Source organism: Cebus imitator, unplaced genomic scaffold, assembly GCF_001604975.1.
Source record: "Cebus imitator isolate Cc_AM_T3 unplaced genomic scaffold, Cebus_imitator-1.0 Scaffold365, whole genome shotgun sequence".
NCBI lineage: Eukaryota > Metazoa > Chordata > Mammalia > Primates > Cebidae > Cebus > Cebus imitator.
The window spans coordinates 707,019-731,438 of record NW_016107680.1 but is presented as its reverse complement, the minus strand read 5'-3'; the positions used below and the strand labels follow the sequence as shown (position 1 = coordinate 731,438).

The 24,420-nt window shown below is 42.0% G+C and overlaps 2 protein-coding genes across 7 annotated transcripts in view; one reads left to right on the top strand and one right to left on the bottom strand.

The window, feature by feature from the left end:
- PRIMPOL (primase and DNA directed polymerase) overlaps window positions 1–11,301 on the bottom strand; it is a 37,325-nt gene extending 26,024 nt beyond the window's left edge. The window contains exons 1-4 of the mRNA XM_037730839.1: window positions 11,208–11,301; window positions 4,262–4,497; window positions 2,210–2,307; window positions 3–93 (exon numbers count right to left, since the gene is read on the bottom strand). Coding sequence (XP_037586767.1) covers window positions 3–93; window positions 2,210–2,307; window positions 4,262–4,441 — 369 coding nt within the window. The 5' untranslated portion in view covers window positions 4,442–4,497; window positions 11,208–11,301. The remainder of the gene's footprint in view (window positions 1–2; window positions 94–2,209; window positions 2,308–4,261; window positions 4,498–11,207) is intronic.
- CASP3 (caspase 3) overlaps window positions 11,039–24,420 on the top strand; it is a 23,173-nt gene continuing 9,791 nt past the window's right edge. The window contains exons 1-2 of one of the 6 annotated variants that reach the window (XM_037730886.1): window positions 11,039–11,156; window positions 22,584–22,657. In XM_037730886.1, the coding sequence (XP_037586814.1) occupies window positions 22,605–22,657 (53 nt within the window). In that variant the 5' untranslated portion in view covers window positions 11,039–11,156; window positions 22,584–22,604. Of the gene's footprint in view, window positions 11,157–11,588; window positions 11,703–12,947; window positions 13,045–15,606; window positions 17,107–20,796; window positions 20,908–22,583; window positions 22,658–24,420 lie in introns of those variants that run through there. The other 5 variants (XM_017506898.2, XM_037730885.1, XM_037730887.1 and 2 more) reach the window with 5 other exon arrangements.

Below are 24,420 nucleotides of genomic sequence, written 5' to 3'. Positions count from 1 at the left end.
CCTGGATTGGCAGGTTTGTTAAATTCCAAATCAAAATAAAGCTTGCACACAGCATTTTCAGGAATAACTTCATAGCAGTGTAAGAGATTTTTTCTAAATTGAATAATTCAACATTGTTAGATTGATATCTTAGACCTTTATTAACTGATTGATTGAGACCAAGTCAGCTCTGTTGCCCAGGCTGGACTGCAGTGATGTTATCACAGTTCACTGCAACCTCCTCCTCCCGGATGCAAGTGATTCTCCCACCTCAGCCTCTCAAGTAGCTGGAATTACAGGCATGCGCCACCACGTCTGGCTAATTTTTGCATTTTTAATAGAGACAGGGTTTATGTCATGTTGGCCAGGCTGGTCTTAAACTCCTGGCCTCAATGATCCACCTGCCCCAGCCTTCCAAAGTGCTGGGATTACAGGCATGAGCCACCACAGCCAGCCTCTAACTTATACCTGTTAAATCATGGAAGTTTATCTTTTGCAAGTACCACGTTAACTGTGCTTTCACTACATACAAGCGTGAAATAAGAACATGATAAAGTCAACTGTTCACCATAGCTTTATGGCTGATAGTATCAAGGGTTTCCATCAAGCAAAATGTAACAATTATATCATGTAACATTATTTAACTGGAAAATATAGTCAATCTTACAGTATTATTTATTCACAGATGATTCTGATATTGTGTAACACCTCTGTATTTGTTTTTAGTGTCAACCATGAAACAGATTTTCTTTGAAAATCTGAACATTCTTTGAAAAAAGAATGTTCTTTTCAGGATTCCATATTCTTGGGATTCCATGAATTTTCCATGAGAATTTTTAAATTCTGTGTTTTCATTGGAAGATAATATTTTAAAAATAGTTTAAAAAATTCTGAATCACTTTGATAAGCTTTCAGCGCTCATGTTTGCAGTTACATTCTTGCCGGAATTAAGAGAAATGACTTTGACATGGGTAAAACAGGAAGAGATGCTGACTTAATTTACAAATGGTAATTTGGGCTAAGTGACGTTCAGATGGCATCCTATACAAATTAAGTGCTTGTAGTAATTTGAAGAGGGAGAAGTTATGGGAAAATTGTATCATCAGGGGGCACAGGTAGTGGAGGAACTGAACTGAACTGAACACACACACACACACACACACACACACACACACACACCCTGTAGCAGTTGAAGAGGGAGAAGTTACGGGAAAATTGTATCATCGGGGGCACAGGTAGTGGAGGAACTGAACACACACACACACACACACACACCCTGTAGCAGTCAGTACCATATTTACATTGCAAGATGAGACTGAGTTTCAGCAAAACATCTGTCACGTTATCTTAATGATTTTAATTCAACTCTAATTGGTGTTGCATGTATATAAACATAAATAAATCCAGTATCATATTTGAAGCTACTTAGCAACATTTGAATAAAAGTATTTTAAATCAATATAGGGCATGCATAGCAATTTACTCTCCTTTTCCATATATTACACAAGTCTGAGAAATACTTGAATAGATCACTCAGTTAAAATAATAGTCTGGGTGCAGTGGCTCATGCCTGTAATCCCAGCACTTTGGGAGGCCCAGGTGGGTGGATCATCTGAGGCCAGGAGTTCAAGACCAGCCTGGACAACATGGTGAAACCCCGTCTCTACCAAAAATATAAAAATGAGCCGGGCATAGTGGCAAGCACCTGTAATCCCAGCTAGTTGGGAAGCTGAGGCAGCAGAATCACTCGAACCTGGGAAGTGGTGGTTGCAGTGAGCAGAGACCATGCCACTGCACTCCAGTCTGGGCAACAAGAGTGAAACTCCATCTCAAAAAAATAAAAAATAAATAAATAACGCTAATAACAATTTAAAATAGTCATAATAAAGTCAAGATAAAGCAGATATTTATTACTAGGTCAATAACATAAATATTCCTTTATGATTAATGGTACAATTTAATACCTGTTTGCAAAAGAGAAATTTCAAAACTCCCTTTAGGTACACACATACATTCGTGTATGTGATTATTTTCTCCCAGCACCTCATGAGTTACTCCAGCATTGCTATGACAAGAGAACTCCAGAATTCAATTCTAATAGCAAAGGAGCAACTAATCGTGTGGTCAAGAACTGTGGAAGCCAATTCAGCCTGAACTAATTTCGCCAAAATTACTAGGCAAAGGAAATGGAACTCTAGCTTAATGTGCGGTTCTGCTGCATGCTACCTACCTGGATTTATAGTAAAACCAAAGTTCAGCATAGGTTGTCACAAGGTAAGTACGCTGTCCATCTCCCACTTTGCATTCCAAAGCAAATACATGAACATCCTACATAAATCAAAAAAGAATTCAGAAGAATTCACAAAATGCAAACCTAAATTCAACCGTAGTTGCTCAGTGTTCACAAAGAATTTTTCATTCAAGTCCTCAGAAACTGGAATTTGAACATCTATATTATTACAAACAAGACAAATAGTCACTAGGTTTATGCCATTCAAAATCTAATTATTTATACCTATTTTTAGTCATTCATATAAAAGGTGAAAACAATTAGAATAGGCAGACCAGAGAAAAAAGGAGAAAAGAACACTCTGAAAAATATTACTCTAGTTTGACTCCCTATGATAGTTTTATTTCTTGGTTTATGAAATTAAACTTATTTTTCAAAACTACTTATTACTATAAATGATTTGGGCTAAAATTAATTAGTAAATTCCCTAGTATCTATAAAAATGTATGTAGAACCTTTTTTCTTTTTCTTTTTTTGAGACAGAGTCTCGCTCTGTCGCCCAGGCTAGAGTGCAGTGGTGCAATCTTGGCTCACTGCAACCTCCACCTCCATCAAGTGATTCTCCTGCCTCTGCCTCCCAAGTAGCGGGGATTACAGGTGCCTGCCACCACACCTGACTAATTTTTTGTATTTTTCGTAAAGATAAGGTTTCACCATGTTGGCCAGGCTGGTCTCAAACTCCTAACCTCAAGTCATCCACCTGCCTCAGCCTCCCAAAGTGCTAAGATTAGGCACTGAGCCACTGTGCCCAGTCAGAAAAATTTTTTTAAAGGTTTAGTACTGTGGTAGTGGTTTAAATATGATTGTTCATGCTTCCTGCCATAAAGTTTCTTCTAATAGAGGAATACATCCGCCAGTTCTTTTGTTTCCTGCTGAGCGTATTTTTCTTTTCATGTGTGAAAAATCACAGGACTCAGTTGTTTAACCCTAATAAAAATATTTTTGAAATAAATGTTATAGACTGATGATTAGCAAGTCCAGCAAGCATACACCCCGATCTATATATTTTTAAAATTCTAGTTTAAATGAATCTGTCGGTATTTTAATTTCTGCTGCTTGAATTAGGTTTACACAAAATGACTAAAAAAGGCATTTCTTAAACCATTCTGATGAGATTTGAGTAAGTATATCCTTATTAGAGAAAGAGAGGTCCTTCTAAAACTTCTAGCACTTGGAGCTTTTACACAGCATCAGTGATCAGACTCAGTACATTTATGCTATCATATATGCATCTGATCTTTTCTTTCGTGTTTCTTTTTTTTTATTTTTTAAGATGGAGTCTCTCTCTGTTGCCCAGGCTGGAGTGCAGCGGCACCATCTCGGCTCACTGCGACCTCCACTTACCGGGCTCAGGCGATTGTCCTGCCTCAGCCTCCCAAGTGGCTGGGACTACAGGCACAAGCCACCATGCCCAGCTAATTTTTGTATTTTTAGCAGGGACAGGGTTTCACCAAGTTGGCCAGGATGGTCTGGATCTCTTGACCTTGTGATCTGCCCTTCCCGGCCTCCCAAAGTGCTGGGATTACATGGGTGAGCCACCGCGCCTGGCCTTCATATTTCTTTATATTCTTCACAGTGCCCAAGAAAAAAAGAATGTGTAATACACTTGCTTGATTTAGTGATTTTTATTTTTGAACATCGTGTTCTTTGAAAGGCTGACACTTCTTCCTTCCACTCGCTTAATGTGTTGAAATAAATATGGTTCCCCTCCCTCTAAGCATAAAGCTTCATTTAAATGTCATTACAACTTTAAAAATCGAATTGGCACTGGATGTGTCACTCTTTTTCATTACTAATATAAATTAAATGGTTAATGATTCACAGAGATAGTTTTCCTAAATCATGTGACATTAAGATTGCCATTAAATTCTCTTGGTAGAATAATACATGGCCTGAAATGAAGACAAATAATAGATTTTTTTTTAAAAAAAGAACTGAAATTATAATGAAGAAGAAGAAAGAAAGAGAGGAGGAAGAGAAGGAGGAAATTACCTCTTTACAGCTTTTAACAAAATTAAAAGCTTGAGTTTGTCGATGAAATAGTTTCCAAATGGAGGGTGGTTCTTCTGGCTTGGACAATCTTGGCCTATACACTGAGGACAATGGTTTCCTCCCATACTGAGATGCTCGTTCTTCAATTTGCTTCAGTTTTGTTTCCCATTTTCTGTTCATTGGTTCAGAAGTATGGAGAGAATAAATCCTATCCCACGTTATATTTCTATCAATTACTACTAAAACAAACAATAAACAAAAAAAGGCCATTAATTTCTTTGCTTAGAATATACTTTGTTTGATAACGTTTCAAAACTCATTTCCTGACGCTTATTTCCTTGTTTATTCTTTGCATGAAGTTTTACCACAGAACGAGAGCAAGGCTGGTTCTCAGAATTCTTAGATCCTGGTTCTTCATTTAATGGTATTAGGACCTTGGACAGGTTAATGAAGCTCTCTGAATTTTAGTTTAATCAACTGACAAATGGAAATCAGTATCATCTTGAGTACTTTATATACTTACCATGAAGACAAATGTGATTAAAGACAGATGCAAATGTTCTCTAAATTACAAAGCCTCATGTAAATATATGTACTTTTTGTATCATTATGGGTTTGTTTTTTCTGGGGGGGGGGAACAGGGTTTCACCATATTGGTCAGGCCAGTCTCGAACTCTTGACCTCAGGTGATCCACCGCCTCAGCCTCCCGAAGTGCTGGGATTACAGGCATCAGCCACCACGCCTGTCCCATTTTGGTTTTTATTATAACCATTTTATTGTATCACATGCTATGACCTTGTCCATCATTCTTGTGCTATTATTTCTCAGTGTAAAATTCATTTCTAGACACTAATGTAAAGCTCTTAGCTCCCTTTTCCTCTGTTTCTGTCCATTTCACCTCTTCTCTCTCAACACAAGTTTTAGTTTGGAATATGAATGCAAATTACAATATTGGCTAGTTTTGGATGTCTGTAGTAATGGATGATTTTTCTTTCTATAGAATACCTCCATGTCAGCCATGCCAGAATCAGGGGCCAGGCAATACTTTTCCAATCTGGGATGATAATTCATTTACAAAAGAAAAAGAATAGGTTTTTAGAAGAAGAGTGGGGAAACTTACACTGCAGATAAACAACAGCCAAATCAGCCCAAACCCCTTATCATTCCTCCCATGAAGAAATGGTACCTGAACTCACTCTCACATGACTCTCAGCTTGGCCATATGACTTGTCTTGGGCCAACATCACGTTGACGAAAGTGAAGCAAGCAGCCGTTTAACGAGTGCCTTTGCAGCAGACTTGGTTATCACTGAGTCCTGCCCTGAGACTGCCAGGCCATAACTCTAGCCTCACAGAGGATGAAAGGCCACATGGAAAAGAACAAAGGAATTGCGGCTGACAGTGACATAAGCAGTCCAATAGGCGGGTTGGGCCATTCTGGACATCCAGCCATCATCTGAATTCAAGACATTAGTAAGCCTGAGTGAGTCCCAGAGAGGCCTACCAAATTGCCCAGCCAACCCACAGATCTATAAAAAAAAAATAAATGTGGTTGTTTTGCCTTTTTCACACCAGTAAGTTTGGGGCTGGTTTTGACACAGAAATAGTTCCTCTCTTCATCAATATCATCTTTGTCATAATTTACCTATGTGGAAATAGACATATTAGGGTGTTTTTTAAGTGAAATAATATGTACTAAATCATTTAAGGGTAAAATCCTATTTGCCTTTGGTAACATGCTTGTGCTTATTAAGTTGATAAACATTGTCTTGAATTTTAGCAGAAAACTGTAGCAACACAAACTCATTGGCAAATGAATACTCCCTGGAAGGAAAACCAGAATCTCCCTAAAATATTGAGAGGGTAGGCTGGACGAAGTGGCTCATGCCTGTAATTCTAGCTTGTTGGGAGGCCAAGCCGGGTGGATCACCTGAGATCAGGAGTTTGAGACCAGCCTGACCAATATGGTAAAACCCCATCTCTACTAAAAATACAAAAATTAGCTGGGCATGGTGGTGGGCGCCTGTAGTCCCAATTACTCAGGGGGCTGAGACAGGAGAACTGCTTAAACCTGGGAGGCGGAGGTTGCAGTGAGCTAAGATTGTGCCACTGCACTCCAGCCTGGGCAAGACTCCATCTCAAAAAAAAAAAAAAAAAGAGAGAGAGGATAGAATATCATGACCTTGTTAGAAAAAAAAAAAAAGGCATATTATCCACAGATTTCAAATTTGACATCAATCATAACAGACCTAAGAAAGATTATTCTCTCAGTTATACCTAATCCACATAAAACTATAAAGTAGGAAACAGAAATATAAATATATTCATGTAAATTTCATAACAGATATGCTTAGGAAAATTATCAATTCACTAGATTGAGGGGATGAAGCCGTTTTTTTAAAAACTGCTTCAACTTGTCAATACAAAGTGATATGGCTCCTTATTGCTAGATTCTGAGTATTCAGTTACTTTGATCTGCTTCACATACAGATAAAAATCTACTACACTTAGATAAACCTAATTGAGAAACTGGCTTTCTATTATGAAACTAACTTTTAACAAAGTCCATTGATTATTAGTGAAGAAAATAAATACAGAATGCAATCACATCTGCTTCCAGCTATTATCTAACCAGTAACTGACTACAAATGACTATGCGGTGTTCATACTTAGGGACACTGAAGCTTTATTAGGAAAAATTGTTTTGATTTTGTAAAAATCTTGGTAGGAACGTGGGAGTATGTCATACATGAACATCATGGAATCACAGTGAAAAAACATTTTAAGACTCACTGAACTGGGGAAACCATGAGAGTCAACAGAAGAAGAAAGAGAAGTTCAGTATATATCATGCCCCTTCACGTCTACACAGCTTGAAAATTTTAACAGGTGGGTGAGCATCAGAAGACAACTGGGGCTTTGTCTAGACCAGCAGGAGGGTTGAGTTACAAAAAGCAAATGAAATGGAGAACAGGGAGGCATCTGGCATTCTGGTTTGGACTATCGAATTCCCCATCACTCCCCTCCGGGGGAGTGTGTCACCATATTAGTAATGCTTTTAATTCCCAGGGGTGAAAGGGTGTTGTCTTTTACATAATTGTGTATCAAAGCTCCTTTCTGCCCAGGGACTGAATTATTTTTGGTAATAGTTTCCAAGTTCCAAAGGAAAACATTTATTGTATTTTAAAAGATTGGGCTCAAAGAGTTTCTATTACTTACTTCTTAACATTGCACACAATGTTTTTTAACCATGTTTGATTATTAAGCATGTTTGATACTGATTTTTCAACTGAAAAATCGGTCGAGCTAGAAATCTAATGGCTATGTTAGTCCTTTTCAGGTAACTACAGTGGGAGAAGAGACAACAGGTATGGAAGAGGAGAGATGGCACAGACCTAAGTAGCCCCAGCTGCCCTGCATTTATGCCCAGACTTGCCCAGCTGTGACATTTGATGGCCTGGCTCCCAGGAGAAGCTGAAGGAGGGGGCGCATGCTTCATATTTACTGTTTTTGGGGGGGACCTGAAGCCGGCCTGGCCATGGTTCTTCCTAGCCTAGTCCTCCCAGTTTCTTTTCTTTTTTATTTTTTGAGATGGAGTTTTGCTCTTGCTGCCCAGGCTGGAGTGCAGTGGTGCAGTCTCGGCTCACTGCAACCTTTACCTCCCAGGTTCAAGCGATTCTCCTCTCTCAGCCCCTGAGCAGCTGGGATTATAGGCGCCCGTCACCATGCCCAGCTAGTTCTGTATTTTTAGTAGAGACGGGGTTTCATCATATTGGTCAGGATGGTCTCAAATTCCTGACCTCAGGTGACCTTCCTGCCTCAGCCTCCCAAAGTGTTGTGATTACAGGCATGAGCCACCATGCCCAGCCCTCCCGGTTTCTTTCTTTCTCTCTCTCCTTCTTTCCTTCCCTCCTTCCTTCCTCCCTCCCTTCCTTCCCTGCTTCCTCTCATCCTTCCCCCCTTCCTTCCTTCCTTCCTCCCTCCCTCCTTTTCTTTTCTTTTTTTCTCGTCACTGGTCAATTCCTCGTCCCCAATTCCGACTTCTCTCTCTACCCTGAAATTAGATTCATCAGTATTTTGTGTTTTCTACCAATACCCTAGTTCTACTATTTAGTAACATTTTGGTGTTTTACAGTGTTTTCTTAATCCCTTTTCTAGCCTCTTGGAATGCATTCATACTATTTGTCCCACTGCTAAAGTATTTATCATAAAGTATGTAATCAAAAAGCAATTACAAAGATATTATTCTATAAGTTCACTTTCTGGATGAATAACACCTTAAGAAATTAAGTATAAGTGACTGGATTTTCTTTTTTTCCCACTTCAGTCATTTTGCTTTTCTATGCTTGAGCAGAAGTAACTCATTTTAAATTTCCCAAGATTCTCTTGTAAGGGGTAAGAAAACACACAGCCATATATTGTGCTTTTCCAGTTCCTTTCTACCCTCCCCACAGGATCTCCCAACCAAAGAGCATAACTGCCAGACCAATCACCCTTAAAACCATTTCCATCACTTTTCACAGGGATAATGATTCATAGCAACATTCAGCTCACACAGGTAAACTAACCTCATGAAATCTAAACTCCCCTCCAGAAGCTGGCCCTAAATCATTTACCTATTTCATTTCTTACTCTTCCACCACCTCACCAGATAAATTGATAATGAACTCTCCTTTCTACGGAACCACTCCAGAAACCCCCCTGGTACACATTTCTCTCACCTGGAATGCCCCATATCCCCTTTCCCAAATTATTTCCCTTCCAGGCCTAGATCAGTTTGTCACCTCTGGGACACCTCTGTAAAGAGAAATTACTGTGTTCAGCCAGAAGACATTGCTTCCAGCCTGCTGTTTTGCTATAATTAAAATGTTTGACGCCGAGCAGTGGCTCACGCCTGTAATCCCAGCACCACGGGAGGCCGAGGTGGTTGGATCATGTGAGGTCACGAGGTGGAGACCAGCCTGCCCAACATAGTGAAACCTTATCTCTACTAAAAACACAAAAATTAGCTGAACATAGTGGCAGGTGCCTATATGCCCAGCTACTCGGGAGGCCAAGGCAGGAGAATTGCTTGAATCTGGAAGGTAGAGGTTGCAGTGAGCTAAGGTTATGATACTGCACTCCAGCCTGGGCAACATGAGGGAAACTCCGTCTCAAAAAAAAAAAAAAAAGTTTGTAGACTAAATTAGTGTAACTTAAAGAAACCTGAAAATTGCTGCTGATGCTCGCTCATTTTGGGAAGAAAGTTTAGCACAGGAAGGGGTTTGGGCATCGCAATAGGTTAAGGACTAGTTCAACCACACTAGTCCCCAGTAGTTTGCAATTACTGCCCCCCAGAGCCACTGATAGGGTTGGGAGTGGGTCTTATTTCTCAGTTTTACTGAGGCAGAGAAAGGACTGTCAAATATTAGTGTTCGCTCAATTCGGGAGGGATAAAGAAAGGCTTAAGTCTTATTTGTAGGATCTGAGTTTAACTCCTGTGACTCTCTTTTTAGCAACCACTTTAAACCCAGGTAGGGATTGGAATTCCTACCCCGAGGGATTGCTGAAAGGATGAAACAAGCAAATGTATTATGAAAATCTAAGAGCATGCAATAAACTCCCAGCAAGTGGTAACCATATAAAAAACTAAGTATATTTCTGTGCAGAGTACAGTCCCTAAACTGGAATAGGCACAAGTGTTAGGAACAGTCTATCCCTGACCTGACTTCAGAATGTCAAGAACCTTTTGAAATCTGATGCAGAATGCCGAGCTCACATGTGTTGATGAATTCTTCTGCGAAAACAATTCACTTTGCTTCAGGGTCTAAAATGCGTTCATGACCCAAAATAGGAATGGGGTCGGCAGGGCAGTGTATAACACACCCCTGACTATTAATAACTAGTAACTGTTAATAACTCCATCTTAGGAAAAGACTCCATGTTATATTTCATAAGGCATTTGCCAACAAGGATACTATATTTTGGTTAATAAATAAAAAAATAGTCCGCATCCAATCAGGTAAGGACACAAACACCCTCTTCTACTATCAGTTCTCACCACAGGACTCTGACTACAAAAGACGAGGCCTGGCCCAGCACTTTGGGAGGCCAAGGAGGGCGGATCACCTGCGGTTGGGAGTTCGAGATCAGCCTGACCAACAAGGTGAAACCCCCCTCTCTGCTAAAAATACAAAATCAGCCGGGCCAGGTGGCGCGTGCCTGTAATCCCAGCTGCTGGGAGGCTCAGGCAGGAGAATCACGTGAACCCGGGAGGCGGAGGTTGCAGTGAGCCGAGATCACGCCACCGCACTCCAGCCTGGGCAACAAGGAGACTCCATCTCAAAAAAAGAAAAAGAAAAACACAAAAAGAGGCCTTCGGCAGCTCCAAACAGCCATTTTAACTGCAGAAGGACCTCTGGGCCCAAAGCAGGCCTTTCTCTTGTTCACTCTGGCCTGGTTCGTTCCTCTCTTTGTTCTCTCTTTTTCCTCAGGTTAAATGCCACTTTGTTTGTTGTGGGATGCTTAACTCGTAACATTTATATGCTGAGTACATACCGTCTGCAGCACTACGTGCTGGTGGAGGGGCTTGAACCTGCGTGTCCAGGTGGACTACCCAGTGACCAGGAAGTGCTGAGAACTGAGTCCTGGGGAACTCCACGCAGCTCGTGGCTTTTGATTGAAAGAGCGTCAACAGAAGCCTGACATGGTGGAAACACACAGCATGCGTGGGCCTGGTTATTTCTAGCCTGGCACCTGGTGACAGGAGGTTAGGGATTAGGAAGAGGGACCCGGGGGTAACCGAAGGAAAGGCCTCGGGTCACTGGAGGAGAGACAGAAATTACCGGCGGGCCTCTCGGCGTGCCCCTCTTCTTCCCGGAGCTCACACTGGGCAGCAGGCCTGGCCTTGTCTCCCTACTAAGTACCCCTTGGGCCCGGCGCAGTTTCCAGGTTTCCCTCAGTTTATCTCCAGAATCCCGCGCTGGGAGCCGACGCCCGCAGGCTCTCGGGAAGACCAAGATTTCAAATCCCGAGCGGGGGCGCCCGGCCCGGCCTTGGGGGCGGGGCCTGGGCGGGGCCTCGGGACGGGACCAGAGCGTGAGGGCGGGGGCGGGGCGCGGGGCGGCCTTGGGGGCGGGGTCTGGGCGGGGCCTCGGGACGGGACCAGAGCGTGAGGGCGGGGGCGGGACCCGGGGGCGGGGCGTGCCGCCGCCGGCTAGCGGGCAGGAAAGGCGGGCGGCGCGCAGTGCCCAGCCGGGGGCGGGGTTCTCGGGTGGGCGGGAGCTCGGGGACGCGCCGCAGAGGCGGGAGCTCGGGGACGCGCGGGGCCGAGAGGGGCGGGCCGGGGGCGGGGCTGTCCCTGGAGCTCACAACTCCTGGCCGCGGGCTGCGGAAGCCGAGCAGACGCGGAGCCTGGCGGGTGTCTGTGAGGCAGCTGTGGAGGGTTTGGGGACGCTGTGCGGTGAGTGCCGCCCTCGCCCCGGGCCGTCAGTCCTGCGCCTGCTCCCTGCGTCGTCCCAGGCCCAGCGCCCGCCCGGGGACCCGCCCGGCTCGGCAGCTGTGCGGGAGACTGAGATGGGCACGGTCTGGGTGGTGGAGCCTTTGTTTTGCCACCTCATCTGAGGCGGAGGCGAGCACTGAAGCCCGCGGTGCGGGAGACCTGGCCTGGGGCGGGAGACCTGGCCCGGGGCGGGAGGCTGGGCCGGAGCGGGAGACCTGGCGCGGTGCGGGAGACCTGGCCCGAGGCGGGAGGCTGGGCCGGAGCGGGGAATCGAGCCGGGAATCGAGCCGGGAATGCCAGGCAGCGGGAGACCTGGGCGGAGGATGCCAGGCAGCGGGAGGAACCGAGCCCGGGGCCGGGAGGTTGGGCACGGGACACCGAGCTCTGAGGGCGGGAGGCCTAGCGATTGGGCCGGGAGCCGGAGGCCGGGCCAGGCGGCAGGAGAAGGGACAGCGCTACCGCCGGCGGAGGAGTGGCCCCGGGAAGGGGCGCTGCCGGGGCTGGGGCGGCCGGGTGCGGACTGAGCTTCTGGCCCTCGGGCTGATCCTCCCTGTTTGGGACGAGGGTTCGGTCTCTGCTGCCTCCCACGCCTGGAGCCTGGACTATCCCGGGTTGACTGTGGTTTAGCCCTTCCGTGGAGGTCGTTGCAGGGTTGAAACTCCAATTCCTTTTCGGCCCTGCAGAGCTTCGTGAGTGCTCGCAGCTCATATCTGTCGCTGTGTATCCGTGGCCACAGTCGGTGGTGCCTCCTTGAAACCCCAGGCCGCGAGAAGTTAGCGAGCCCTGCTCACCCTCGGCGCTCTGGGTTTCAATGGCGGTGCTCTGCACCTGCCTCTTCCATTCTCAGTAAGTGGCACCCAAGCAGGAAAGTAGAAAACATCCTTCTCAGCCCCCTCTCGCCCATCTGCTTGTTTCCCACTTCGTCACCAAGCCTTGTCGACCTCGTGAATGTCTACCAGATCTGTCCACATCTCTCCGTTTCTGATTTCAGCCGCCTGACCACGGCAGCCTCTTCCCTGGTCTCCCCACTTCCAGACCCGCCTGCTCCTTTGCAGTCTATTTATTTCAGCACAGGCAGAGGGATCTTTATGAATGAAAGTCTAGAAAGCTCGTGCTTTGCCCTTAGGTTAAACCCAGCACGTAACATGGCTAACAAACCTCAGCACGTGTTGGGTCCGAGCACCCTCCCCCGCCTTATCTTTAGCACGGATTCACTTTCCGCACAGCCGTGCTGATCTTCATACCTAGCTCCACCTGTGACACCTCTGCGTTCCCTTTCTCCCTCCATCACGTTTGCTTAGAAGAGCTCCTACTTAGATTTCTGTTTTCATTAGACAGTTCAAGGTTAAATCTTTCTATAATGTGTTCTTTCTGCAGCCAGCTTTTCCTAAGAGAGATGTGTCATATCCTTTGCAGTGGCTTGTTTACTGTCTTTCCTGCTGCATTTGTAAGCAAACTCCATGAGGGACAGACTTGGTTTATCTGGGTGTTCCTTAGTGTCTTTTCCCAAATGTGGGGCATGGCACAGCACAGTGAATGCCCATCCATTTGTGTTTTTACTATTATGCCCTATCTAGAAAAAGTAGACCTGATTTAGGATTGTTTAGCAAATTATAATTAGAAAAGAAATGGTAGAGGTGACATATGGAGTCATTGTAACAGTGTAACCCTGCAAGATAGCAGAAGGAGGGCCAGGCAACGTGGTTAGACCACACTCTATCAAAATGGGCTCAGCCACTGCGAATGTGCGTGCTGTGGTTACATGATCTCTACAAATGAAACGTAAAGCTTAAATCATCCCTGTCACAGCCCGATGCTTGAACTCTGGTTTTGCTTTGTCTTTTTGCCAAAGAAGGTTTTTGAAAGTGAAAATGTTTTTGAATGAAGGGACGAAAAGTTTATTGGAGTATGGCAATAAACCCTGTTCAAAGTAACAGACATTCGACATTGTACCTAGTTAAATCAGATTTGCTTTTGCTATCCTGAAAAAAGGCCTTGCCTCTTGCCATTTGAAGAGACTGGCATCTGATATAGGCAATTATAATGCTTCTTTACTGTTTTGCTTTCAAACCTAATTTAACACAATCTCCCACTGCTTCATACCCCTACAAAGCAGTCTTTATTGTCATGAATGATATATTACATTTCTTCTGGTGCCTACTATTAGATCTTTAAGCTCTACCCGAAAGATAGGAAACACTGGTGTTCTGGCCCAGAGAAAGATGTGGGAATTCTTAGATTTATATAATGTTCTTTCTCTGCATGTTTTGTTCTTGCCTTCACATGTTGCCTGTAGAGCTTCTTTGTATTACCATAATGAGATAAAGCTACCTGGTATGTATTGGACACCATCAGGCATCTGCCTTGTTAAACCACTTTTGAATACCAGCGAGCATTGGTATAAGTGCTGCAGAGGGATGGGGTTTGTTTCTTCCGCTGCTTGATACACTCAGGGTCCAGTATGGTACTCTGCACACAGTTGGTGTTCAGTAAATTGTTATGGTCCAAATATCAAATGAATAAATGCTACTGAATCTGACTTTTGGCAGTTTCATCTTCCAGACAGCAGGATTTCTTCAAGTGGTTTTAAACCTGAATCTGATTCTGCAAAGTAGTGGTTCTTGGTGGGAGTGGTGAGGCTTTAAAGTTACCTGTAATTTTTATAAAAAGGCATCTGAGATCCTCCATTTTACACTTATACAGATTATTCAGATCTGTGAAGGCTTTCCCATTTTCTCCTTTTGGCCATCCAAAAGGACTTCATTTGGCAAAGGGAAGACAGATCTTTTGCACATAGTAAGTGCCATTCTTTCTGTCTGATGTCATAGGCTTTGAATAGTGGGGAGTGCTCTATGCTGTCTTCCTGGTCACTTGGCTCATGCCAGAGAAAAGGAAAGGATGGTTTATTTGTTTGTATAGTACAATGGAAACTTGTTTAGATTTATTGTGTATTTGATTTTACGTTCCTGTTCTCATATTTTTACCTTAACTACACAATAAATATTAAAAGACTGGCTTCACCAGGCCCAATGACAATAGCCAGTTTGATAATTCTTATATGTACTCAAATGAATTCAGAGACCAGATGGGAAAAGATTTTGATAAAACCTCTGGTTTTATTACATTACAACTGAAGTCTTTTCTTGCCCAAACAATTGTGAAACAGATGTTCTTTCTGTTTCATTTGCTAAATCTGGGAATGTGACTGCTTTTGAGACTTTGTCCTCTCTGACAGTTGATAAATATAAGCCGGATATTTTTCAAGTTGTTTGACAGAAGTGTAGTTTCCCCAGAAGTCCTACTGGACAGGCTTCACTTTTCTTTTGGAGGAAAACAGAGTTACAGGAAATATGTCTTAATGACTTATACTGAAAGCTGAACATAAAACAGTAATTTAACTTTTATTATTTTTAGAGGCTCAAGTGCAGTGGTGCGATCATAGCTCACTGCAGCCTCCAACTCCTGTGCTCATGCCATCCTCTTGCCTCAGCCTCCTGAGTAGCTCGGACTACAGGTGTGTGCCACAATGCCAATCTACTTTTTTTTACTTTTTTGTAGAGATGGGGTCTCTCTGTGTTGCCCAGACTGGTCTCAAACACATGACCTCAAGCAGTCCTCCCACCTTGGCCTCCCAAAGTACTGGGATTACAGGTCCAAGCCACCGTGTCTGGCCTGTTTCACTTTAGAAGTAAATCGAATGTCACATGCAAGGTTTGTTAAATTTAAAAAGAAGAAAGAAAGGAAAAATAGAAGTAAACTACCTAGTGGTATCAGAAATGCCGTAATTGTTTTTGCCATTTTTTTCATTCATTAGAATTCAGTGCATTATGTTATTTTGGTACCTCTGCAGTAACTTGCTATCATATTATGTTTTTTGTCTTATTTAAAGCTTCTGAGATTTTGGGGTTTTGTTTCCTTCCCTGAAATTAAGCATTATCACTCCTACATAGTGCTAAACTGCCTATAGAATAGTCAGAGTCTGCCGTCTTGAGTTGGGAAGATCCTAGTTTGAATCCTGGCTGTGCCACTTTAAAGTTCCTTAACTCCTCTTAGCCTCGGTCACCTGAACTCTGCAGTGGGGATCCTTATGCCTCAGAGTGTGTCATTGGGAGGACTCACGAAAAATAGCTTGTACTTTTGAGTTTAGTACCTAGTCTGTATGAGCCAGCAGTAAGAGTGACAGTCATCACACAGTGCTTTACACACACCTCTGCCGTCACATGCAGGACTGTTCTTCCTTTGGCTACTGTTTTGGTAAATCTTTGCTAGTAAATGTTTCTTAAAAGCATTTATATTCATGGACCTGATTCAGAAATTAACTGAGTTGGTTTTTAGGTCTCACTTTGAGAATTAAAAACCCTTAGGGCAGAGAGCAGATTTTATTTCTTACCTCAGAGTTTCCCTGTAGGATAGGAACCAGCAACACCCTAATAACCAGTAACTGTTAGCTGATTAAGAATCTCTAAAACTGGCAATCCTAATTTAACATCTCCTTTTGAATTCCTACCAACGCACACTTTTACACATTCACTCTTTAATAACAGGTTATTTCAAATTATTGATGCTTTGTAGCTTAATATAGAAATTTCACTTTAGAAATTAATTTTCATTTCTTTGCCTTAATGCTATAGATGGTGTATTCTGCTTTGCTTCATTATTATAATAAGTAGTTGGCTAACCACCATGTAAATAGGGAGAACATTCCAGTTTTTTGCTTGTGTAGGAAAACACAGCTTGAAATGTCTAAATATCTGTTTTAGAGTGAAATAAATTTATACTGACAACATTTTTTAATGTTTGAAAGCCTGACTGTTAATAGCGTTGGTGGCAAGTGTTAAGGGATCCAGGAATTAGCAAAGTGATCTGAGACCGGAGTTCCAGGTTTCCATGTAATGTCAGTTGGTCTGCTGAGAACTTTGCCATAAACATATGTGTTTAGAAATTTCCTTTCTTATCAACAGCATCCTGAATTGATGAAAATAATTGATTAAGAATTAATTAATCAACCCAGTAAGAAACAATTTGTGTTAAGCCCATTGCTATGCCAGGATAAATTTTTTAAACCCCTATTCCTATTTATGTTTTGTCAAATAAAAAGGTTATAAGAACCTAAATTCCTGTTTTCATTTAAAGCAGTGACTATTTCCCTTAGGATAAGATCTTTTATCCTTAGATGAGCTCACCATCCTCAGAATAATTTGTATTCAGCTGGGCATTAGCTAATGGAGGTGAGGTCATGCTAAGCAGCACTTCAGTGAGTTTTGTTGGAACCAAAGCTCTGCTCCTGGGAGTGTGAATTTGGTGCTTTCGTGTGGAAACAACAGATGATGATAAGTAAAGAGCAAATGTGCACATGTCGGATGCTGTAAGGATTTCATTTATCATCATATAAATTTTTAGAAGTATATCAAAATAAACTGATAACTGAGGCAATATTGTTCAGATAATAATGAAGTCAATGAAGTACACCATAGTATTTGTTCCTGAGAAATTTTTTTCAAATAGACAATATTTTAAATCCTGTTATAGAAGAATTTTTTTCTTTCAGCCAATGATTCTCTTACTAAAACAAAATTATTTGTTGTGTCTAATATCAGAAATGATTAATTTATGGTTATTTATATTGATTGGTCTCTCTGAATTTTTTGACTTAATTGACTTGATGTATAGAAAGAAAATGACTTTTAAGTAAAGTCACCTTAATATTTACAGGAGATTTTATATTGGTCTGAGCCAAGAAGTAAATATTATAGGACTTTGAAAAGCTGGTCCCTATCTAAAGTTTCCATACCAGTCAGAAGGAGAGAATTAATTTTATTCCACAGTTTCATTGCTGGCAAAAAAACACAAGTTTATTAAAAATCAGTATTTCAGTATAAGAGTTACTAGACTGTTTGCAGAAATATTCAAAAGAGATCTTTAGGGCCTTGGTTGTCTGTAGAAGCTGATCAGCATTTAGGGGTTTCTGAGCACAGACTGTGAACCCTGCATTTGGCAAATGCATTCAGAGAGCCAATTTGAGGCAGACGGGGGTGGGGGGGGTTGGAGAGGATACTGCCAGGAGCTCCAGGTTCAGCTTCAGAAGTTATTAAGTCTTATTTCCCAGTTTTTTAATTAGACTTCATTTTTACAGCAGTTTTAAGTTCAAAGCAAATTGAGAACGTACAGAGATATCCCATATCCCACCTGCCCCCACACATGCATAGCCTCCCCCATTTTCAACATCCTGCACCAGAGGGGTAGATTCTTACAGAGAAACCTACAGTGACACATCATCCTCACCCAAACTCCACCTTTCACAATAAAGTTCACTATTGATGCTGTTTATCCTATGGGTTTGGACAAATTTACATTGACTTGGCATCCACCATTGTAGTGTCACACAGAGTGGTTTCACTGCCTTAAAAATTCTCTGTGCTGGCCAGGCACAGTGGCTCACACCTGTAATCCCAACACTTTGGGGGCTGAGGCAGGTAGATCACTAGGTCAGGAGTTTGAGACCTGGCCTGGCCAACATGGTGAAACCCTGTCTCTTAAAAATACAAAAATTGCCGGGTGTGGTGGCTCACGCCTGTAATCCCAGCACTTTGGGAGGCTGAGGCGGGTGGATCACGAGGTCAAGAGATCGAGACCATCCTGGTCAACATGGTGAAACCCCGTCTCTACTAAAAATACAAAAAATTAGCTGGGCATGGTGGCGCTTGCCTGTAATTCTAGCTACTCAGGAGGCTGAGGCAGAGAATCGCCTGAACCCAGGAGGTTGAGGTTGCGGTGAGCCGAGATCGCGTCATTGCACTCCAGCCTGGGTAACAAGAGCGAAACTCTGTCTCAAAAAAAAAAAAAAAAATACAAAAATTAGCTGGGCCTGGTGACCGGTGCCTATAATCCCAGCTACTCAGGAGGCTGAGGCAGGAGAATCACTTGAAATCAGAAGGCAGAGGTTGCAGTGAGCCGAGATTTTGCCACTGCACTCCAGCCTGGGCAACAAGAGCAGAACTCCATCTCAAAAAAAAAAAAAATTCTCTCTGCTGTCTCCCTCCCTCCTACCCACTGGCAAACACTGATCTTTGTACTGTCTCCATAGTTTTGCCTTTTCCAGATTGTTAGATAGTTGGAATCGTAGAGTATATACAGTCTTTTCAGCCTGGCTTCTTTCATTTAGTAATAATGCATTTGAAGTGTCCTACATGTCTTGTCATGGCTTTGCTAGCTTTGTTTTTAGCGCTGAATAATATTCTGTTCTCTGGATATACCACAGTTTGTTTATTCATTCACCTACTGAAGGACATCTTAGTTGCTTCTAGTTTTGACACTTATGAATAAAACTGTTATAAACATCTGTGTGCAGGCTTTTGTGTGAACATAAGTTTTCAGCTCCTTTGGGTAAATACCAAAGAGCGTATTTACCATATGGCTGGATCATATGGTAAGAATATGTTTAGTTTTGTAGGAAGCTGCCAAACTGTCTTCCAAGTTGGCTGTACCATTTTGGATTTCCACGAGCAGTGATTGAGAATCCCTGTTGCTCCACATCCTCACCAGTATTTGGTGTTGATGGTGTTCTGCATTTTGACCATTCTGCTAGAAGTGTAGTGATATCTCATTGTTGCTTTAATTCGCATTTCCCATTATTTGCAATCTCTACATCTTTGATGAAGCCCACTGGATTTTTACTTTAGACTTTCTCTTTTTTTTGAGATGGAGTCTTGCTCTGTCTCCCAGGCTGGAGTGCAGTGGCGCGATCTCCGCTCACTGCAACCTTTGCCTCCCAGCTTCAAGCAATTCTACTGCCTCAGCCTCCCAAGTAGCTGGGATTACAGGCGCATACCACCACGCCCAGCTAACTTTTGTGTTTTTAGGAGAGACAGGGTTTCACCATGTTGGTCAGGCTGGTCTTGAACTTTTGACCTTGTGATCTGCCCACTTTGGCCTCCCAAAGTGCTGGGATGACAGGCCTGAGCCACCACACCCAGCCTCACTTTAGACTTTCTATAGATTGGCCATGAAGTCTTGAAACAAAGATACCATGGATTATAATGCAGTATCAATAAACTATTATGTGTTCACCTGTTTCCAAACTTGTTGGCTACCCTGTACTGTTCTCTCAGTTAATCAAGTTAACCACAATTTGTTTCTTAACCACAGGTGGCTAATTATTTTGTCTGTGGTCTGTCCACTTTGAATTGATGTGCATGGGGCAAGTTGGTCTCTATGACATTTATGGTTCAAGGAAGTTTGAGATTTCCTTGTATCTAATACATGCTTATTGTACATATGAAAGAAAAAGAGAAAGGCAGATAGATGGGAACATGGTACTGAGCATTATATAGGCGAGGAACGGTGGCTACTTTGATAGGAAAATACCCCTATTTTTGTCACTCTTGAAACAGGGCCAGGAGTTGAAGATGGCTAGGATAATCCACACCTTTGTTGACATTGTTTTATAAAATAATATTTGTTACTATTTTCTCACTTTAAAAAATGCAGATGTTATAGAAAAATTAGAAGATATAGAAGAATGTTAAAGAGTAATAAGTTGTCAGTAATGCCATCACCCAGAGAAAGCCACTATTAATAAACATGTTAATATGTAAAGACATACTAATATGTAATATGCACTGAGTGACTAATGGCAGGTCACTTAGTAGCTGTATCGGTTGTCAGATCAACTGTCGTGGTATGGCAGTGCTTATGTTCAATTAACCCTTATTAGTTGTTGTTGTTAATCTCTTTCTGCGCCCAATTTATAAACTAAACTTTCACATAGGCATGTATGAATAGGAAAAAATGTACTGTATATAGGGTTCAGTACTGTATTCAGTTTCAAGCATCCACTGGCGGACTTGGGAGGTTCCCTCCCACCCCCATCTCACAGGTATGCTACTGTATAATTATTCCTCTATCTAAAGAAAGAGCTTCTGGAAGATAGGAACTTTGTCTTGTCTTCCACCCTATCGTATTTCTCAGGATGATATCTGGCACAAAGTATTTGCTTACTGACAAACTAAAAGATGATTTATCCCAGTTGTACTCACATCTTCCCATGGTTTTCCAGAAAGCCTACAGGAAGTAAGATGGTAGAAAAGCAAAGTCTTCATAGAAATGTGGAACATAGACTGGCTCTTGGAGAAGGTCCAACACCACCCTCTCCTGTGGTTAAATTGAGATGATGACTCTGGCTCTCCTCTGTGTTCATTTCTTCACCTTTCCCCACCACGGGTGCACACAAAACTTGGGGAAGGGGAGAAAGGAGCTTAGCTTTACCTTAATAGAAGGGAAGAAATTATGTTTTCCAATTGACCTTGAAAATGGGGACCTTGGTACGGTTTAGGAAGATAAAAAAGTTCTGTGATAGATTCCAACAATCTGACTACTCAATGCCACTGAACTGTACACTTAAAAATGGTAAATTTTATGTATATTTTACCACAGTTTTAAAGATTAAAATTTAAAAAGTGGGGAAAGTTACCTAGGACTTTCTAGAAGGCTTTTGTGGGTGAGCAAGTTCTGCTGTAAGATTGTGTATGATTTTGGTATTTCTGATTGTATCATAGGAGTGAGGTAAAAGTTGTATTTTGACAGGAATATTTGACATTGCCAGGGTTTCTAGAGTCTGGAGAAGGTCAGTCAAGATTTTTTGTTCTTGTTTTTCTGTATTTAGGGAGGTGGATTGCCATGGAAAGTACCTTTGCTTTTGGAAAGCCAGAGAATACCTGGTAGAACTATAGAAAAGTAGTAAGGAGCTGGCTTCTTTAGAGGCAGCATAGTAGAGTGGAAAGAGGGCCTTGTCACTTAGATTGTGACTATCAATAGTCACTTCACCACCAGGGTTGGGTTTCCTGACTTTTAGAAATTTGAAAAGATTAAAAATGAATGTCTTGCAAAGTACCTGGTATATATTAAGTGCTCAATAAGCGATAGTTGCTTTGATGATAAGAACTGGTTCACCTTGCGAGATATAATTGTGTGATGGAAGAATGAAAGCGGAAACTGTAGTTTTTACTTTTAGGTTTCCTGGGCCATTTTACTACCCTAAATGAGAAGCTTTGCTTCCAAAATCCAGTTTAAGAGTAAAAACTAAGCTGGACTGGTGGCTCTTACCTTAATCCCAGCACTTTAAGAGCTCTGGGTGGACAGATTGCTTAAACCCAGGAGTTCAAGACCAGCCTGGGCAACACGGCAAGACCCTATGTCTACAAAAAATACAAAAATTAGCTGGACATGGTGGTGCACGCCTGTAATCCCAGCTACTCCGGAGGCTGAGGCGGGAGAATTTGAGCCCAGGAGGTCGAAGCTGATTGTGTCACTGCCCTCCCGCCTGGGTGACAGAGTGAGACCCTGTCTCAAAAGGAAAAAAAAAAAAAAAAAAAGAATAAAGATTAATGGAGATTTGGAATATGTTGATACTGTATCTTGGGAATCTAAGCATTGTAGAATTGTATTATGTGAGTGGTACCATTGTGGTGGGAAGTTTTTTATTTTTGGTTTAACTGTGTTGAGTTGCAATTCTTAGAAATGACCCAATGTGTTGTCTTACAAAAGAAATAAACTGTAATCTATATCTTGATCTGATGAGGATATATAAATATAAATAATCTATGTGTACACTTTCTATCTATATGCCTTATGTAATTCACTATATATAATTTATAGCTCAATTGGAAAGAGACAGGCCAAATTGTATGTACCATTGCAAAAAAATCATTATCCCCAGAACTGACTCACAGAAAGCTTTAACAGTAGAGGTGAAAATGAGGTATTAATTTGGAAAAATAATCATGGAGATAATTAATGCAGTGGTTTTATGACTGATTTTTTAAATTAACTTCTATTTTCTTTATATTCTAGTTAATAAAGGTATCCATGGAGAACACTGAAAACTCAGTGGATTCAAAATCCATTAAAAATTCGGAACCGTGAGTATTTCAGTGGAATTCTTTATAATCAGAGAAAGATGGGGGTTTGTACAACAACAAACCTTGAGGAATGGGGCGCTCAGAAAGAGAGTGGTCTCTCTTTCAGGCCAGAGACTAAGCCGACTTACTGCCTCAGATAGTTGTGTGGCTTTGCATAAACTAACTTTTCTTTTCTCAACCTCATCTTTAAAATGGAGCTAAAACTTTCACAGAACTGAAGGGAAGATGAAAGGAAAAACCTATTACCATGGTCAGAAACCTAGTCCTGGAACCAAAAGGACACCACAGGAGAGGCAGAACTCCCAAGTCGGGTGCTTTCTCCCCTCCCAAATCACTCCATAGGATTAGGATTAGAGGTTTTGGGTTTGGGAGGAGTTTTTTGACCTCTTGTTTATGAGTTTTTAAGACGAAAATGCAATGCTAATTTTCAGTCTGGGGAGGAATTGCCTAGTTATGGATGAATTTTACCCTTCTTTTCCTTTGTCTTTTTGGAATATTCTGCTTAATGCTTCCAATAACTAGCAGATAGAAAAAGATAAAACTCAAATTCTCTTTAATTCATGTTTGTTATTATTTATTTGGGAATTCTTATGATACTTTAAATTCTGAAAGTTTATTTCTGAAACCCAGTATTATTATTCTCAGCTGCCCTTGAAATTACAAACTAATTTTATTACTAAACAACATTATTACAGAAATACTATTAACAAGTTACCATTAAAGATTCACAATTTTTGTTTAGCAAAGGAATTTTTCTAGAAAGTAAACTTTTGAAATGCATTCCCATTTTGGAGAGTTGTTTTTTTTTTATTTAAATCATTTTAGCCAGTGTAGGGGCTTGCTCCTATAATCCCAGCTGCTTGGGAGCTGTGGCAGGAGGATTAGTTGAGGTGGAGGGTTTGAAACCAACCAGGGCAACATAATGAGACCCTGTCTCTACAAAAAATAAAAACAGTTAGTCCACCATGGTGTGTGTGCTTGTAGTTAGTCGTAGCTATGCACCAGAGGATATAGTGAACTATAATTGCGCCACTGCACTCTAGCCTGGGCAACAGAGTAAGACCCTGTATCTTTTTTTAAAAAAGTCCTTTAAAAGTGATTTACATATTTTCCTACTACTTTTTTTTCTTTCTTTATTTTTTGAGACAGGGTCTTGCTCTGTCACCCAGGCTAGAGTACAGTGACATGATCATGGCTCACCGCACTCCTGAGCTCCAGTAATCCTCCTGAGTAGCTAGGACTACAGGCATATGCCACCATGCCTGGTTACTTTGTTTTTTATTTTTGTAGAGATGGGGGTTTTGTTGTGTTGCCCAGGCTGGTCTCCAATTCCTGGTCTCAAGGGATCTTCCTCCCTCAGCCTCCCAAAGTGCTGGGATTACAGGCACGAACCACCCTGCATGGCACTGCCTTTTCATGTCATACAGAACATCACTTCAATAACAAGTTGCACGAGAGCCCCAGATAGGTTAGGGTTGTTTTGATCCTGTGATAAGTTGCCCTCGGGCAGTCTAGGCATGTGAGCCAGTGCCTTTATCAGGAGCATCTCCTCTTGGACTAGCTATCTTGTGCTCGTAAAGTACCTACCTCCTTAGGAGGCAGCCAGAGTGAGTAGGGAATGGGCATCAGGATCTGGGAATCATAGTTCCATGATCCATTATCTGTGTGACTTAAAGGTCAAGACACACTTTCAGGATTCAAATTTAATCTGTAAATGTGAGGCTCTTCACCTCTAGTTAAAAATAACAACTCTTTTTTTTTTT